General features: G+C 37.7%; 1 protein-coding gene and 1 pseudogene across 1 annotated transcript; both read right to left on the minus strand.

The window, feature by feature from the left end:
* Positions 1-195: 195 nt before the first annotated feature.
* Positions 196-19,720, minus strand: CENPH (centromere protein H). The gene is made up of 9 exons (XM_019982958.2): positions 19,506-19,720; positions 16,052-16,107; positions 9,814-9,862; positions 9,367-9,441; positions 7,330-7,386; positions 4,910-4,973; positions 4,534-4,585; positions 2,057-2,220; positions 196-1,409 (listed from the first exon to the last, which is right to left on the minus strand). Exons 1-9 carry the CDS (start codon positions 19,628-19,630, stop codon positions 1,317-1,319), a joined length of 735 nt encoding a protein of 244 aa, XP_019838517.2. The 5' UTR covers positions 19,631-19,720; the 3' UTR covers positions 196-1,316.
* On the minus strand, positions 16,114-18,799 carry LOC109574649 (mesoderm-specific transcript homolog protein pseudogene; annotated as a pseudogene).
* Positions 19,721-19,998: the final 278 nt, after the last annotated feature.

Raw genomic sequence — 19,998 nt, forward strand, 5'->3', positions numbered from 1 at the left:
GCAAATATCATTTTTGTTACTGATCTAAAGAACAGATTTCTAATACTGTTGTCCATTGCAGTACATCTTTTCAAATTTAAAGTCTTTCTTAAAATAATGTTGAAAAGACTACAGTGTCTATAAAAATTATCAACAGCTCCAAATTAATAAAGAGCTCAAGTCAGAGTTTTCAAAAAATGAAATTGGATACTATAAAAGGCTTCAAGCTCTATTTTTTTAATAAGATAGAATAACATTTACTTTTTAAATAAAAGCGATACATAATAAACCTAAAAATACAAAATAAAGTCACAATTTTTCTATAATCAGAGTATGTTTTTCTTTTTCTTCTTTTTTCATGACTGAGGTGCTTTATTTGGATATCTGTTTAAAAATGTGGATGGAGGGGTGAGAGAACTGAGAAAATCATGGTCAAAGGTACAAACTTGCAGTTAGAAGATGAGTAACTTTTGGAGATGTAACGTACAACACTGTGATTCTAGTTAACGATACTGCATTACACACTTCAAAGTTACTAGGAGGATAATCTTAAATATTCTCACCATGATAAAGAAATGATACTTATGTGACACGATGAAGATGTTAGCTAATGGTGGTCAGATCAACAATGTTGTACATCTTAAACTTACACAGTGTTAGGTATCAATTATATCTCAGTTTTTAAATTTTTTTACAAAAACTGCTTATTTGGCTGCACCTGGTCGTAGCTGCCACATGCGGGATCTTCAGCTGTGGCATGCACACTCTTCACTGCAGCCATGTGGGATGTAGTTCCCTGACCAGGAACTGAACCTTGGCCCCCTGCACTGGGAGCATGAAGTCTCAGCCATTGGAACACCAGGGAAGTCCCCTTGATTTTTTAAAAAAGGCAAAAAAAAAAAAAAATCTGTAGTGAGTTGAACCAAAATGAGATTTACCTGAATAAAATACAGTTGACAGTTGAAAAAAAAAAACAAAGATGTGTGTGGATATGCTTTTCTAACTTTCTAATATTTTGTTGATAAACAAATACACAGAAGTATTACAAATGGGAGCTGAGATTTCCAGGAATGCTGTAGAAAAAATGTCCATATTCAGTAGGAGGCTGGACTAGATGTCTTTTGGGACCCTTCCAAGGCTAAGATTTTCAGATTTAGACTATGCCAGTCACTTTATTATATTTAAAACAATAGATTCCATGTAACACTTAACTCAAGCTAAAAAAAAATAACTGCAGTATTAGAATCATTCCCAAAACACTGAAAAGCATTTCACTTGAAATTTCTTTTTAAATGACATTAAAAACAGAAACAAAAAATATCAAACTAGAATTCCTGTTAGATCATTGTGAGATTCTTCTCAAGCTGCAGAACAGTTTCCTTGAGGGCAGGATCCTCTGCCCAGTTGACTTTACTCCCCAAAATGAGGTTCTGTAATTTAAAAAAAAAAAAAAATTGTTTTAAAATTAAAGTTCTCGGCAGTATTTTTTAAAAATCGTCTTTCATTTATCAAATATTTACAGAACTAGGTGTGAACATTTACTCTGTGATGATGGGAAAAAATAGTAAATACATTCTTGTATCTTTATTTCTATTTTCAGTAAGGCTTCAACTTTGATCGCCATAATGCTAGGGAAATATTTACAATGTTTATAACAACTTTTCTGCTTTGCCAGTTTTTGTAGATAGTTTTTACCTCTTAAGGAAGAATATTTGCAGTGTTTCCTAGAGGAAAAAGATTACAGTTATGGTTCAGAGTTCATTTTGCATTTCTACAGTGAAAAACAATTAAATTGTAAGTAACATGCATTATTTTGACAAGAGGTTAAAGAGCTTAATTCTCAGCCCTTGCAAAGTTCCAAGACTTTGACAAAGGCGAAGATTATTTTTGTGGTAGGCAATGGAGGACTGATTAGGGTTATAATTAATGAAAATTCTGGTCATTATTCTTTGAGAAACTGCAGCTTAATGATACTGAGTTAATTCAGTTATATATAAAAATATGAAGCCTGAAAATAATAGAATTAATCGCTTTTTAAAAGTTCTTTACCCCTCTTCCCACTTTATATAAACATTACCTGGAACACATGTTGAATAACTGTAGTAATCTGTATCTCTGTCTCCAGGTTTTGTTGTATGGCCTTTATTTTGTCTGAATTTTCCATACTATCCAAATCATCTTTCTGTTTGTTCTTTTCAGTCTGTATTTCTAAAAGCTTTCTTTCTGAAGCTTGTTTTAATTCTGTTGGGTTAAAAATAAAGCAATATACTATATATGACAACTCCTATAAACAAGAATCTTGAAAGCTTATGAAGCAGAACAGTTCCTGATTATTTCAGTCAAGGGAAAAATTTTAATATGCATTTTAGGTTGCAGTTCCATTCTGACATGAAAATGATTTCTCTGGTGCAAAACACCAATATTTTAATTTCATACTTGGCAATGCCCTCTTTGAGATGTTCAATTGTGCATGCATGACAATGATACTGTCTACAAATGTCTGCCATGGCATCATGTCAGAGGACTTCCTCTGGGTTGCCAAAAAATAGGTGATATATGTAAGGAAATACTCCCCCCCCTTAATTTACAAAAATTACATATTAATAAATTTTCAAGGAAAGGTAAGATCCCCTTCTCCAGGGATAAATATCATCAACCATTTTTTTTTGTTGTTCCTGAAATATTCTAAGAATTACACTAGAGATCTTCCTTTCATCCTCAGTTGAAAATATCCTAAGGCAAAAATGTAGCTAATCCACCAAACATCACAGCTTAGTCTAGCCTGCCTTAAACATGCTTGGAACACTTCCATTAGCCTGCAATTGGGCAAAACCACTTAACACAAAGCCTGCTTTATAACAATATATTAAATATCTCATGTAATTTATTGAATACTAAAAGTGAAAAATAGTTGTAAATGTATTGGTGGTTTATTCTCATGATCACTTGGCTGCTGCTGCCTGGCATCACATGAGAGACTATAATGAGCCGAGGAAAAAAGCAAAATTCAAAATCTGAATTCAGTTTCTACTGAATGCATATCATCATAAAGTAAAAAAACTGTAAGTTGAAACATCATAAGTTGGGGACAGACAGTATTTAAAAATATAAATGGGTATATCTCAGGAGCTCAGTTCCTTGACACTGATGTATCAAAAGTAGGTTGGAATGCAATGGAAAAAAAAGCAAAGAGTGATTAGACAGGTGACAGGACTACTTCTGACCCTGAGATTACTTACAAAAGGCAAATCTAGGGGCTTCCCTGGTGGCTCAGTGGTAAAGAATCCACCTGCCAATGCAGGAGACAAGAGTTTGATCCCTGATCCAGGAAGATCCCACGTGCCGTGGAAGAAAATAAGTCCATGTGCCACAAATATTGAATCTGTGCTCTAGAGCCCAGGCACTGCAACTACTGAGCCCATGTGCCCAAACTCCTGAAGCCCCTGTGCTCTAGAGTGTGCCCTGTGCCCTAGAGGCTCTGCTCCACAAAAGAAGCCACTGCAATGAGAAGCCCGGCACGGCAACTAAGAGTAGCCCTCGCTTGCCACAGCTAGAGAAAAGTCCGTGCAGCAGTGAAGACCCAGCACAGCCAAAAATAATAAAAATAAATCAAAAATTTTTTAAAGGGAAATATACACAGTATTTTAAAATAATAAATCATGCCTATAACTGTTAAAAGAGTACTACAGAATAAAATTATGCCAATTTTATAAATAAAAAGCACTGAAGATCGATTATCTCTTGATAAAATAAAAAATTTTTCTTAGGTATATGTTTGTTTTCAAATTCTTTATAGAGAATATGTACAACTAGCCTTAGTTCTCTCTGAAATAGATTTCAATAAAACATTTCAATAATTTCAATGCAAAAAGCCATCTCATGTTAAGTTAAACTATAGAACCATATGTATCAAGTGATCATTTAAAAATTATGTACCAAAAAAATAAAATTATGTATGGACTTCCCCAGGAATCTGCTTGCCATGCAGGGGACATGGGTTCAATCCCAAGTCTGGGAGGATTCCACATGTCGTGGGGTAACTAAGCCCTAGCACCACAAGTACTGAGCCTGTGTGCTGCAGCTACTGAAGCGTTCACACCTAGAGCCTGTGCTCCACGACAACAGAAGCCACCACAATAAGAAGTGAAGTACTGCAACAAAGAATATAGCCTCTGCTCACCACAGTCAGTGAAAACTCCTCGCAAAAAATAAAATAAATAAATAATTAAAAGAAATTATAAATGTTAATGTGGATGTGGAAAAAGGCCTGAAATGATGTATATCTAATGGTGCTCACACAAGGAGGTATGGCTTTCACATTATACTTTTCTGTATCACTTGATATTTTACCCCCACTGAGAAAGTATTAATTTTTGTGATTTAAAGTTCTAAAACAATGGATCAAGCAAATTGCACTCTGTATACTACTCTTTAAATTGCCATGTCCAAAGTTTTAAGAAAATTTGAAAATTAAAATTTTCAGTGATTGGGAGATCTTCGTATTAAGTGAAAAATGTGTTCTCGAAAAAAAGAGCCAAAAAGTGTTCTACATACGCAATCTCTTCTTTCTAACATCAAGCAATTTTTCCTCCAAATCCCAAGTTTCCTGTTATTAGAAATAAAAAGATTAAGGCACATAAGCTAAGAATACACCTATAATATTTAAATCATTGAATTTTATCTATTCATATTTTCTGAGCTTCAGTTTTCAGTTCCTCTATTTTTACACAACAAAAGGGAAAGAAAGAGTAGCTTAAATGATAAGTAGATAATTAGAAATAATGGAACTATGAAAAGACAGAAAACTTAAGGATACTGAATTCCAAACATACCAGTCTTTGGGCAATCCTATTTAGTCACATACAGTTACCAGCAAGAATGTGTTACTGAAATCATGAGAATGCATAAGCAGCTTTATGTTCAAAATTACCTGCTGTGATTTCATTATTAGTTTATTCAGATTTAGTATTTGTTTCATGTTATCCATGAGCACACTGAAAAGGAATAAAAAATATGATTTACTAAGTTTAAAATTTTTCATTAATTAACAAATCAGTATATATATACTTTCATTATATCCAATGTACATTTCAATATAGTCATTGTTTAACAAAATAAGTCTAGAAAAGTTTGGTGTAAACTAAATTTCTGATGCATTTCCCTAGAAAAATTTTTGCTCATAGACAACAAAGAATATAAAATTTAAGCATGTAGGAACATTTCTTTTTTTTTTTTTCTTGGCCATACCCCATAGCATGCAGGATCTTAGTTCCCTGACCAAGGATTGAACCAGTGTCTTCTGCAGTGAAAACATAGAGTCTTAACTACTGGACTGCAAAGGAAGTCCCCAGGAACATTTCTAAAAATCTAATACTTAGGGAGAAAAAAACCCTAATAACTTGCTAATACATAATGTCTTTTTTGGAAATGGACTTTAGGATTTTTTAAAAATCAATTAATTTGGCTGTGCTGGGTCTTAGTTTCGGTACACAGGATCTTCCATCCTCATTGTAGCATGTGGGACCTTTAGTTGAGGCACATGGGATCTAGATCCCTGACCAAGGATCAAACCCAGGCCCCCTGCATAGGGAGTGCAAATTCTTAGTCTCTATTCCACTAGGGACAGAGAAGGCAATGGCACCCCATTCCAGTACTTTTTCCTGGAAAATCCTATGGACGGAGAAGCCTGGTAAGCTGCAGTCCATGGGGTCGCTAAGAGTCGGATATGACTGAGCGACTTGACTTTCACTTTTCACTTTCATGCATTGGAGAAGGAAATGGCAACCCACTCCAGTGTTCTTCCCTGGAGAATCCCAGGGACGGGGGAGCCTTGTGGGCTGCCGTCTATGGGGTTGCACAGAGTCGGACACGACTGAAGTGACTTAGCAGCAGCAGTTCCACTAGGGAAGTCCCTGGATGTTAGTTTTTAGACCAGTTTTAGGTTCAGGGAAAAACCAAGTGGAGGGAAACCCGTATACCCTCTGGCCCCACAGTTGCACAGCCTCCCCCACCAGAGTAGCTCATCTGTTATAAATGATGAACCTACACTGACACATCATTATCATCCAAAGTCCAGAGTTTACACTAGGGTTCACTCTTGATGTTGTACATTCTATGCATTCTGACAAATGTATAATGACATGTATCTAACTATATCAGACAGAACAGTTTCACTAAATCAACTGCTTTTATTCCCCATTTCTTCAACAAGTATTTCTGAGAGACTACTTCATGTCAAGATTGTGCCAGGCACCAAGATTATAAAATAGAATAAAACACAGTACCTGTTTTCAAAGAGGAAAGAATCTTATGGGGGAAAAAAATAAATCCACAACCATCGTTATGACTTCATTAGAATCAGTAATGGATTGTGTAAGAGTTGTGGAAAGGGTAGAACAAGGAAACCCTGAGTCTTAAAGGATGGAAAAGTACAGTTGATCCTTGAACAATGCAGGTAGAGTGGGTGGTTAGTTACCAACTGTCCACACAGTGCACAGCACTGCTACCTCTGCCTCAAAAACACAGGAATTAAATGGCTCACCCGAGGACAGAAAGCTGAAACAGTCTGGATTAAACCCCAGTTCACTGATTCCACATACCGTGACCTCTAAATAAATACAAACTTTCCCCCATACTTAAAGATCTGTAAAATGAAAATACAGGTACTATATTTATTGAAAACAAACAAACACAAAACACCTGCATAGAAGTGGACTCAAGCAGTTCAAACCCATGCTGTCCAAGGGTCAAGTGTAATTACGAAGACTACCTAACAAGCAGTTTGGTACAGCTGGAGTAAAAGGGCAGAAATAAGACTGGGCAAGAAGAGCGGTTCTCATATTTCCTAGTGCCACCATCCTTTGGGAGGCTTGTTATATGTGGGTTGCCAGCTTCCCGTCTTAGGATCGGATCACAGATGACCTTGAATGCCAGAGTCTTTATTTTATATTCCTTGGCAAATTATATAAGTTGCTCATTTCTGCCCATGAAAAATGAGGAGTATATTTCCTATCTCATTGGGTTATTGTTGGCTTAAATGAGATAGCATTGTTCTTGTCTTACAGTAAGTACCAAACAAAAGTTAACTTTCAAAAGCTTCCTTCAAAATTATAGATCATCTGGGTAAAACCTCCATTGATTCTCAGGGTCCCATCCATTTGGAACAGGATGTCAGTAGGACTATAAAGTTTGTAATGATGAGACGAGCCTACTTTTCTTATTTCCCAGATAAAGGTGGTCAACAGTGACAGACAATTAAAAAAAAAAATTCATGGAACTAATCATTATGTGATCTCCCTTACTGCCATCCTTACCAAATCCAGAAAACATAAAACAAACAAAAAAACATACCTAGTCTTAATGTCAACCTTCTCCAGGTGTTTTTTAAGTGCAGTTGAAAGTTGCATCCTATAGAGGAAAAAAATCCATTATAAAACATGGGTAACATTTATGGTACAGTGAAAAGAATATTTAAAAATACAACATGGATTGATTTCTATTTAAATGTAACATAAAACAAAAGTAGGTTTTTAAATAGTATTATATGGGAAATAATTTGATAAGTCAGTCATAGAAACATGAAGTAGCACCAAGAGGGAGGGGGCTGTTACATGTGGCTGTGCATGGGCAGGCAGAGGGGCTGAGCTGACCTGACACCCTGCCTGAACTTGCTCTCTAAACCATCAACCTAGGTGCAGGGCTGGGAGGAAGCAATAAGGCACTACAAAATGTAATGCACAATATGATAAAATACAATTAACATTGCTATAAGTTACATACGAAAGTTAGGAGAATAAATCTAAAAATTCTCACAAGAAAAAATTTTTTTTTCTATTTTTTAAATTTTGTATCTATATGAGATGGTTGATGTTCACTAAACCTACTGTGATGATCATTTCAGGATGCATGTAAGTCAAAACATGTTCTACACCTTAAACTTATACAGTTATTGTTTAGCCGCTAAGTTGTGTCCGACTCTTTTGTGACCCCATGGACTGTAGCCTGCCAGGCTCCTCTGTCTATGAGATTTTCCAGGCAAGAATACTGGAGTGGGTTACTACTTCCTTTCTCCAGGGGATATTCCTGACCCAGGGATTGAATCCATGCCTTCTGCATTGGCTGGTGGATTCTTTGCCACTGAGCTGCCAAGGGAAGCCCAAACTTATACACTGCTGTATGTCAGTTATATCTCAATAAAACTGGAAGAAGGAAAAAAGGCATACAGATCAGCAGGCTCAAATTAGGTAGAGTTAGGGAATACAAAGCCATACTCGACTATAAACTTTAAAATATGTCTATGTATAAGCAAGCACTATAATTTGTTTTTAAATTCAACAGCTAGTAAATAAATAATAATAAAAAGGCAATAAGCTCAGCAATATTAGTCATTTCATTAAAGAGGATATCTTAATAGCTCTGATCTTAGTCAAAAAATATCATCTATATAATGAGCCAGCACATTAAATGAGGGGAAAAAGTTCACTGCTAGAAGTAATTAAAAGGACTTTAACTATTTTCAATTAAATATAAGTAAATGTATCTGGGAAGGTCAGAAATACAAGGGGGAAAGACAATTAGAGTCATTCATTGAATTGAGATTATTAATTCAGATCACAAGTCTATAATAGAGACTACGTTTGTCTTACTGACAGCTGTATACCAGCGTCCAGCACAAAGCTCTGACACAGTAAGCACTCAAATATTTGGTGAATGAATTCTAAAATATAGATCCAAAGTCTAAAATTAAAAATACATTTAAACTCAATGACAATTCCCTTACTCCATTAAGAGTTACTGGAATAAATATGAGACTTCCCTGGTAGCCCAGTAGCTAAGACTCCAAGCTCCCAATGCAGGGGCCTGGGTTCAATTCCTGGCTGGGGAACTAAATCCCACATGCTGCAACTAAAGATTCTTCGTCCCACGACTAAGACCTAGCACAACCAAAAATAAATCGTATAATCCTTTCAAACACAGAATGTGATTTAACCTCACACTTCTATTGTCTTGATTGACATTTTCTTATTAACACTGTCTTACGTAACTTCTTCAAATGAAAACATTAATGATGTAACTTTTCTCTCAGGGCTCAAAATTTGTGGGACCATCAACTAATCATCATTTTGATTAATTCAGACTAGTGATAAAGAACCCACCTGCCAAAGCAGGAGACATAAGAGATTCCAGTTCAATCCCTGGCTCGAGAAGATCCCCTGAAGGAGGGCATGGCAACCTGCTCCAGTATTCTTGCCTAGAGAATCCCATGGACAGAGGAGCCTAGTGGGCTCCATAGGGTAGCAAAGAGCTGGACATGACTGAACCGACTTAGCACACACACACCCCACCCTGAGCCATACCCATCTTGCATACTTAAAATGTAATAATTACCTGTCTAATGCAAGCTTTTTCATTTCAAAAGCAGTTTTTGCCTCTTCAACTTCATTTTCTAGTTCTTCAATTTTACTGCCAAAGAAGCATGAACCAAAGAATGTCAGCAATGTCAGATAAAGTAACTACTGGAATAAAGGTTTAAAGTAAATCTTTGAAGAAAGTAAAATGCCTGTTATCTAAATAATAGTATTCTACAGGATCCCATACTGACACATTTCCGGATTTGGTAACCTGACTCCCACTGAGTTACTTTGATAAATATCTTGTTAGTGGTAGCTCACTCATGTGCATCTAAGTCGACATCCCACATCAGTAACTTCTCAACATGTGCATGACAAATTACGTGGAAAAACAAAGAAAGGAAACAGAAAGACAATATTATAAGATGGATAATATTATTAAATCTGTAAAAACCACAACTAAAAATTTAAAATTAAGACATACGCTTCAATTTGCTTTTCCTGCATGATTTGTTCTGGAGTCTTTTCTTCATCTACAAATAAATAAATTTTTGAAGTTAGTAATATTTCAGAAAAGCATTGTCCAACAAAAATATAATGTGAGCCACAAATGCAAACCAAATATGTAATTTAAAATTTCTAGTTTCCACATTACAAAAGTAAAGAAACAAGTGAAATTAATTTTAATATAGCTTATTTAACCCAGTAGATCCAAAATATTGTCACTTTAACATGTAAGCTATTTAGAATTACTGTTGAAATAGTTCACAATCTCTCCTCCTGTTCATATTTTACATTTAGTCCTTCTCAATGAGGAATGACCATATTTCAAGTGTTCAGTGGTCACATGGAGCTAGTGACTAACATATTAGACAGCACAGATTAGAATGATACAAAAAGAGAGTAAAAAAATCAAGATCAATGTAAAAATATAGAAACTATGTCTATATATAAAAATTTTTAAATATATGTAAAGTTACATCCAAAAACACAAAATAATTAAGGATAAATTTAACAAAACACATGTATGTATGACCTCTACACTAAACACCATCAAACAGTAAAATGGAAAGATATACTACCTATACGTACTGGGAGAATCATGGCTAATATAACAACTGCTAATATAACGAACTCACCCATACTGATCTATGTGCTGTGTTGTGCTTAGTGGCTCAGTCGGGTCTGACTCTTTGTGACCCCCTGGACCGTAGCCCAACAGGCTCCTCCATGGGGATTCTCCAGGCAAAAATACTAGTGTGTGTTGCCATGTCCTCCTCCAGGGGATCTTCCTGACCCAGGGATCAAACCGGGGTCTCCTGCAGTGCAGGTGGATTCTTTACCAGCTGAGCTACCATAGTCCCACTCAAAATCCCAGAAATTGACAAGCTGATTTTAAAATGCATATAGAAAAATAAAGGACCGAGAACAGTAAAAACAATTTTGACAAAGAATGAACTTGAAGGACTTATAGTGGCTGATAATCTAGACTTACTATAAAGCTACAGTAATCCGAACAGTGTGGGACCATTGTAAAGGCAAACAAATTACTCAAAGCAACAGAAGAACAAGTCCAGAAATAGACCTACACATATACAATGGGTCACACACGGAAAAAATGAGTCTTGACCCTTACTTAGCTCACACTATATACACAAAACTTAACCCAAGATGAATCACAGCACTGAATGGTGAACTTAAAACTTTAAGATTTCTAGAACATACATAGGAGAAAATCTCTGCAGCCTTGAAGTAGTCAGTTTCTTAGAACTCAAAAACCACAAATCACAAAAGAAAAACAGTAAAAAAACAACACTTCATAAAAATTAATGCCTTCTGCTCCTGAAGAGACACTGTTAAGAAAATAAAAAAGCAAAAAACTAGGAGAAAATTTCTACCATATATATATACATATATATACATATACACACACACACACACACACATATATATATTTATTCATCTGAAACAGGACTGTATTTATTTTTTGAAGTGAATGTTTAAGAGAATATATAATATTTTCACCTTTAATTGAAACTCAAACTCAGTAAGACTAACAATCTAACCAAAAATGGCAAAGATTTGAAAGGACACTTCAAAAAAGTAAACTACCAATAAGACATGAAAAGATGATCAACAACATTAGTTATTAGGAAAATATAAATTAAAACCACATAAATATATCACTACATACTTACTAGAGTGGCTAAAATTTAAAAAGACTGACAGTACAAAGTTTTGGAGAAGATATTGAGTAACTGGAAATCTCATACACTGCTGGGGAGGAATCTGCCATAATGGTATAATTATTTTAGCAGTTTGGTAGTTTCTTAAAAAGTTAAACATACACTTACCATATCACCTTGAAATTTCACTTTTAGGTATTTAACCAAGAGAAATGAAAGCAAATGTCCACAAAAATATATACAAATGACAACTGTCCATAGCAGCTTTATTTATGAGGGGCAAACACTGGAAACAATTCAAATGTTCATCAACAGGTAAATGGATTAACAAATCGTGGTGCAGTCATCATAAAATGTACTTCACCATAAAAAGGAATGTATTACTGAAACAAAAGAGCATGGATGAATCACAAAAATGCTACACTGTGCAAAAAGTAGCCAGACCCTTTGGGAGTGACTACTGACAGGTTTGGGGCCTGATCTGCCTCTTGAGAAATTTGTATGCAGGTTAGGAAGCAACAGTTAGAACTGGACATGGAACAACAGACTGGTTCTGAATAGGAAAAGGAGTACGTCAAGGCTGTATATTGTCACCCTGTTTATTTAACTTATATGCAGAGTACATCATAAGAAACGCTGGACTGGAAGAAACTCAAGCTGGAGTCAAGATTGCCGGGAGAAATATCAATAACCTCAGATATGCAGATGACACCACCCTTATGGCAGAAAGTGAAGAGGAACTAAAAAGGCTCTGGATGAAAGTGAAAGAGGAGAGTGAAAAAGTTGGCTTAAAGCTCAACATTCAGAAAACGAAGATCATGGCATCTGGTCCCATCACTTCATGGGAAATAGATGGGGAAACAGTGGAAACAGTGTCAGACTTTATTTTTCTGGGCTCCAAAATCACTGTACATGGTGACTGCAGCCATGAAATTAAAAGACGCTTACTCCTTGGAAGGAAAGCTATGACCAACCTAGATAGCATATTCAAAAGCAGAGACATTACTTTGCCAACAAAGGTTCATCTAGTCAAGGCTATGGTTTTTCCTGTGGTCATGTATGGATGTGAGAGTTGGACTGTGAAGAAGGCTGAGCACCGAAGAATTGATGCTTTTGAACTGTGGTGTTGGAGAAGACTCTTGAGAGTCCCTTGGACTGCAAGGAGATCCAACCAGTCCATTCTAAAGGAGATCAGCCCTGGGATTTCTTTGGAAGGAATGATGCGAAAGCTGCAACTCCAGTACTTTGGCCACCTCATGCAAAGAGTCAACTCATTGGAAAAGACCCTGATGCTGGGAGGGATTGGGGGCAGGAGGAGAAGGGGACGACAGAGGATGAGATGACTGGATGGCATCACTGACTCGATGGACGTGAGTCTGAGTGAACTCCGGGAGTTGGTGATGGACAGGGAGGCCTGGCGTGCTGCGATTCATGGGGTCGCAAAGAGTCGCACACGACTGAGCGACTGATCTGATCTGATCTGATCTATAGAGTAATGCAAATGTTCTGCAATTAGATAGTGGTAATGGTTACACAACATTGTAAATAATACTAAAAGTTACTGAATTGTGCATTTTAAAATGGTGAATTTTGTTGCGTGAATTAAGTCACAAAACAAAGATGTTGGGAAAAAAACAAAACCACCATATAAATACATTTACATCAAATTCTAGAACAGTGCTCTCCAAAAGCACTGTTCTGTGATAAATGAAATGCTTAATATCTGCACTGTCCAATATGGTAGCCACCAGCCACATGGTGGCTGAAGCATTTGATATATGAGTAGTACAACTAAAGTAAAACTAAAGTGAAATTAGTTGTACTAGTCACACATCAAGTAAGTTCATCTTCTAAGTCTGTGAGTCTCTTTCTGTTTACATCTTTGATTTTAGTGGTGATCTTGATTAAAGAGATGTATGCCAAGTCACTTCAGTCGTGTCCGACTCTGTGCGACCCCATAGACGGCAGCCCACCAGGCTCCCCCATCCCTGGGATTCTCCAGGCAAGAATACTGGAGTGGGTTGCCATTTCCTTCTCCAATGCATGAAAGTGAAAAGTCAAAGTGAAGTCGCTCAGTCATGTCCGACTCTCAGTGACCCCATGGACTGCAGCCCACCAGGCTCCTCCATCCATGGGATTTTCCAGGCAGGAGTACTGGAGTGGGGTGCCATTGCCTTCTCCAAAACAGATGTATACATTTGTCAAAACTCATCAAACTGGGCTTCCCTGGTGATCCAGTGGTTAAGAATCCTCCTTGTAAGCTAAGGGATACCAGTCTGAACCCTGGTTTGAGAGGATCCCACATGTGGAGCAACTAAACCTGTGTGACAATTATTGAGCCTATGCCCTAGAGCCCAGGAGCCACAACTAACTGAGCCCATGCGCTGCAACTCCTGAAGCCCATGCACCTAGAATCCATGCTTTGAAACAAGAAAAGCTGCTGCAATGAGAAGCTTGCACACCACAACTAGAGATGAGCCTCCACTTGCCACAACTTGAGAAAGCCAGTGTGCAATGAAGACTCACCACAGCCAAAAAATAAACAAATCTTTAAAACAACATCTCAACAAAAAACTCATCCAATTATACCCTCAAAATCGATGCACTTATTGTAAATTAAAAAAAAAAAGCCTTCAAGCAATAAAGTCTCAGTATTTTTTAATGGTAAAAACTAATCAATTTTAGATACATATCTTCTCTTCAAAACTAAAACCTAACTTCTTATGTGTGTGTTAGGGGCTCAGTCACGTCCCATTCTTTTTGACCCCATGGACTAAGCCCTCTGTCCATGGAATGCTCCAGTCAAGAACACTGAAGTGGGTTGCCATTCCTTTCTCCATGGGATCTTCCCAACCTAGGGTTCGAACCCAGGTCTCCTGCACTGCAGGCAGATTCTTTACCATCTGAGCCACCAGGAAGCCATAGCAATCAGTCCTCTCCTTTAGCTGTAGAAATTCTAGAGTGCAGACTATTAAATCTACTCAAGTTTTCAGATGTCACAACTCCTTTAAAATTAGCTATACAGGGCAAACAAGAACTGCAAGAGGAGGCAGATTCTTATCACTTGGATTTTAGCTCTAAGGTCATCTTCTTGAAGAATCCATCTCTGATTACTGTATCTAAAGTAGCCCTTCCCTCTTATCATATCATTATTTCCTTCATCTCACATTTACTTCACCTCATAATTATCTCAAGTCTCTTTGCTTACCTGTTTTGCTACATAGAATTTAAGCTCCATGAGGATAAAGTCAGCCTTGTTCAACACCATATCTCCATTCCTAGCATCCATTCATTCAACTATGATTGCATGATTACCTCTAGAGATAATTCCTCAATGGTTCAAATTTTGAATAGCTTTTCCCCTACACCTCATCGTCTAACATCAGTTATACTTTTTTATGTATTACGTGGGCTCTCATGCCAGTAAAAGGATTAGACAAGTCCTACTTCTCTTCTCTAAGATAAATATAATTTGTTTAATACAAGGAACACAGGCTTTGGAAAGAAGGACACCATTAATTCCTCCAGGGGAAGGACAGTGACCTACTGATCATCTTTGAGGTAAGCATTTTTTAATCGAATTATAGTTGATTTACAATGTTGTGTTAGTTTCAGGTATACAGCAAAGTGCTGTAATACATATATACTTATATATATATAAATATAAGTACTTTATAGATAATATATATTCTTATATAGGCATTATTGATGTTACAAAAGGGACATGACTTTAGAGCCAGTAAGGTCTGATTCACTTCCTAACTCCTATGGTTACTAGCTATGGTAAGCAGAAGAGAGGTTGGGGGCCCATCTTTTTTTAAGGTTTTGTTTTCTTTCGTTCTGTTTTTTGCCTAAGATGACTCTAGAAACCCTAAAATGGGGATGAAAAACATACCAGAAATGCCTTCTGATCTGTGGCCTTAAAGTGAGCTTGAACAGAGCACAAAAATTATCGGGGTTCAAACATGGACTCAGGGAAGTAACTAAAACATCTATGAGGTGCCTAGGCTTTTCCACAATTCTTGATTCAACACAGTGTACTATTTGGTTTTATTCTATAAGCTTATTTCATAGAGAAAGAAAAAGTAACCAAAATCTATCTTTGTGACCCAAGGGCTTATAATAAATCAGGTGGTGCTTATTAAGACGACTAAACCCATCATTTAACTACTCTCTTGGCCCTGAGATTTTTGGATTAATAATTGTAAAAGATAAATTAAAAATTTTTATATAGAATTGAAAATTGTCTATCACACTTTTATGCCTATCTCCCTTCTGCTCTCATGTCATTAACCCAGTGTTTCTCAAAGTATAGATCTCAGATCACTTGTTCAACAATCATCTAATCTCCTAATTTAATGTTCAAGTTGTTGATGGTAGCTAAGCCTACAGGAATTTCCAATCAATAGAACTTAATTTTCCTGAATTCCTAACACCCCCACTTCCCTAGATAAATAATTGTAAAATTGATCTTTTCCCTGGAGTACTGTTCATCATCAAACTCATAAAACCTTATTTGAAAATGGAAATCCTTACTTGCATCAACCATTGACTTATATTCCAAGAGTTGTTGTTTGGTCTGTGCTCTTAGCCTGAAAACAGATAAGGAGAAGAGAGTTATATAATTATTGAGGTTTTATTCATTACTATGATAAATCAACTCATCTTTTTTGGAATCTGATGCAACAAAATGAGTATAAATAAACAGCACTAAAATCTTCCAGGGACTTCCCTGGTGGTCCAGCGGTTAAGACTCAGTGCTCCCAATGCAAGGGGCCCAGGTTCAATCCCTGGATGGGAAACTAGATCCCACATGCTGCAATGAAAGCTCCCTCCCACACATGGCAACTAAGACTTGGCACAGCTAAATAAGTAAATATATATTTAAAAAACAGATCTTCCAGGTTGGCCTCATTTAAAATAGGCGTACAAGATGTTATGCCTCAGAAAAATACACAAAATGAAATACAGTAGGAAAACAGCATCTGTAAGGAAAAGTTAAAAATTTGATTTTTAAATTTATTTTTAATGGGCCACACTGAAATAAAGCTTAAAGAGAAGACTACATAAAGAAATAGATCAAAGTGGTAAACTCCCAAACACAGTAATGAGTTACAAACAGATTGAAACATTCTTAAGAGATACAGAAAAATATCAAAGATACTAACCCTTGGATAAATAAGTAATTTATAGTTTCTTAGTCATCCTATGACTCTACTTACTTAAAAATCATACAAAAAATGGGTAGAAGAGCTATGGGTAAAATGATAACTACTTATTAGATGTTTCATATTTACCTGGTAATTCCCCAGTTCTGAGTTTGTTTTGTGACTCGGAGATCTAGTTAAGCAGCTAAGGAACATTAGACAAAATTTTAAAGCTTCGCAGCTTAAGTTCCCTGTTTTAAAATTCCAAATGAAAAGGGCAATTTCTTAAGACTTTAAGACAGCATTTTATGACGCACTGAAACAATAATTCATTTTTAGCTGAGATGGAAAAGGAGATGTTATATCTTTAATATTTTATTATTTCATGTTGTAGGTAGAAAGGGATTTTTATTCATTTTTTAGAACTGTTTCAAAGACTTTTACACAAAAGAATGTCTTTCTTCATCAGTGAGTAGTGTTCATCAGCGTTTTCTGAGAACAAAAAGATGAAGGCAAGTCCACACACTTGGTCAAAGGTCAAAGGAATGGGAAGTGGGCTATTATGTCACCCCCAGAGTTCCTGCGGCCTTTTTTACTAAATGCTGTTCACCAGTTGAGTCAGGTGGACTTTTGTGAGAGAATAGTGTCTGGTGGCCAGGACCTCTTTGGGGCATTTCTTCCTAAGTGTAATACACAACAGATGGGAATAGGGGAAAGTAATACAGGAAAGTTACTCGTTCCAGTTCAGGAGCTGATGAAGCCCTTATATGCCTTCAAGAAACCCATGGGATCTTCTAGCTGTGAACAGTGGCTATTATGGTCATTTGGAATTGACCCTGCACTATATGAGCACTTCCTATATAGCTCTGAGAACTCTGGATAGGAATTCACCAGATCCGATGGCCCATAGATAAAATGAATGGGAATAGTTAAAAGGAAAGAACTCCCACTCAGTGTCTTCTAAACTTCTTCCTATATATACTGTTTAAGAGACTATTGTTAATTAAATCCCCATCATTGTTGCCCATCTCTGCCCACAGGTCCCACAACTCACTCTCAGAGGGTTAGGTGTATGGCCCAAAGACTGGGATGAGACTTTGAGAGAATACAAAGAAGTTCATCAGTCACGTGAGGATGGGTGACAGCATGCCTCCATGAGAAAATTTTGAAGGAAAGGATGGTGAATCTTGGTAAATATAACTCCATTTGACAGACTCTTTATGGTAAGTCAGCCAGATCAACTCCACTTGAACCCACAGAACAGCTCCTGGGCAACAATATCTCAATAATCATGAGACAAAGGTTGATCCTGTGGTTCTGGAGCACCAGAGGTTGCAAAAATGCCTCCAAGAAGCTGACCTGCCCCCAAATGGAATAGTCTGGGCTCTGGTTGTCAGTGAAGCCAAAGCCAAAGAAATTAAGAGCAATCACTTGATGAAATCTAAGGGTAAGAAGAACTACCCAAGTCTTGTACCAATCAGAGCTGGATGTTGGAAAGCCATGTAAAAGCATGACTATCTGGAGACTTCCAACCATACCCACAGAGTCTTTAATAGAAGATATTCAGTCCCTTGTAGGTGAAAAATTTGCCTAGCAACTTTCATGAGTGAGGAGCAAGGGGAAAACTGTGGGAGTGGGGAAGGAAGGGTAAGACCTGGGCTATAAGATTCCACGTTTGCAGGAATCTGTTGTGCATTTGTAGGGGGGTAATTTTGAAGGTGAGGTTCTGAGGTTTATTATTAGGTGAGGCCTTTCAAAGCAGTGATGAAGTTGAAATACATACAGTTACAAAGCTTATTTTTTTTTAAAATTCCCTTGTTACAATTTAGGTCTGCAAATTTTTTTCTGTAAAGGACTAGAAAGTAAATATTTTAGGCTTTGTGAGTCCTATAGTAGATCCTATAGGCTTCCTACTGTGGGCTTCCCTGGTGGCTCAGATGATAAAGAATCTGCCTGTCAAAGCAGGAGACCCAGGTTCAATCCCTGGGTCGGGAAGACTTCTGGAAAAGGGAATGGCTACTCATTCCAGTATTCTTGCCTGGAAAATTCCATGGACAGAGGAGCCTGGCAGACTACAGTCCATAAAGGTTACAAAGAGTCAGACACAATTTAATGACTTTTACTCACTCTCACTCATGGTATCTGCTGTAACTACTCAACTCTTTCCATGCAAGTTGTGTTCCAATAAAACGTTACATAAGGAGATTGAAATTTAATTTCATATAATTTTCACCTGATATTAACATCTTGTAACTTTTCCCCCAACCATTTAAACCCATGAAAATTAATCTCAGCTTGAGGGGTCACATAGAAACAAAGAGTAGGATGGATAAGGCCCAGGACCATAGTTGCCCACTGGAGTAGAAGACTGATGTCCTTTCTCATTAAGTCTTTTCCTTAGCAACGTACAGACATTGCTTCCTGGTAGAAAATACAAAACACGCAGCTTCTGGATTGAAAAGGGTCATAGCTATAACAGAGAAGGGCAGAGAAACCTCCCTCCAGTATAAACCTGGGCTTGGATGCAACCCACAAAGGGCTTGAAAATCAGGACCGCAGGGCATGAGTGGTTAAGAAAGGCGATGTTAATTATAGCTCCGTAGGCCCTTTGCTAAACGCTGACCCCATAATCTCTCTTTTAATTCCCACGGCAACTTAGCTAGGAAGCTGTCATTTTCCCTCTCTTTTCCAAGACGAAGAAAGGGGCTTAAAGAGCTTAAGTGAATGCTCTAGTCGCCAGCCATTAAGCGACCGACACTGAATTAGAACCCTAGACATTTTCGGCAAAGAGTCTTGGCCAAGACGCCCACTTGGCTCCTGCCCAGTCGGTCAGAGGGAACAACCTGAGCAGCAGGGTCATGCGGTCCTCCGGACGCGCCGCCTGGGCGCCGGCGACCTGCGACGGCCCGCCTTCCCCTCCGGAGTCCGCAGGCTTGGTGACGGCTTGCTCCTCGGACTGCGTCTCCATTCCGGGCTGGCGGACTCTACCACAGAAGGGACCGTTTTTCCCGCCACAAAATTGATACTCGGAACCAGCCGGAGGGTCTTCGCGCGCGGTCACACCCCTTCCGCCTCATGGCCCCGCCCTTTCCTCCCCCCGTCTCTGGTTGCCATAGTTGCGGCTGTACCTTCTTTTATTCCAGCTCTAGTAATTAAAGTTGTTGTTCAGTCGCCCAGTCGTGTCTGACTCTTTGCGACCCCGTGGACTGCAGCACGCCAGGCCTTCCTGTCCCCCACTGTCTCCCAGAGTTTGCCCAAGTTCAAGTTCATTGCCTGGGTGATGCCATCCAGCCTTCTCATCCTCTGACGCCCTCTTCTTCTGCCCTCAGCCTTTCC

This window comes from Bos indicus, chromosome 20 (genome assembly GCF_029378745.1).
Source record: "Bos indicus isolate NIAB-ARS_2022 breed Sahiwal x Tharparkar chromosome 20, NIAB-ARS_B.indTharparkar_mat_pri_1.0, whole genome shotgun sequence".
In the NCBI taxonomy this organism is placed as follows: domain Eukaryota; kingdom Metazoa; phylum Chordata; class Mammalia; order Artiodactyla; family Bovidae; genus Bos; species Bos indicus.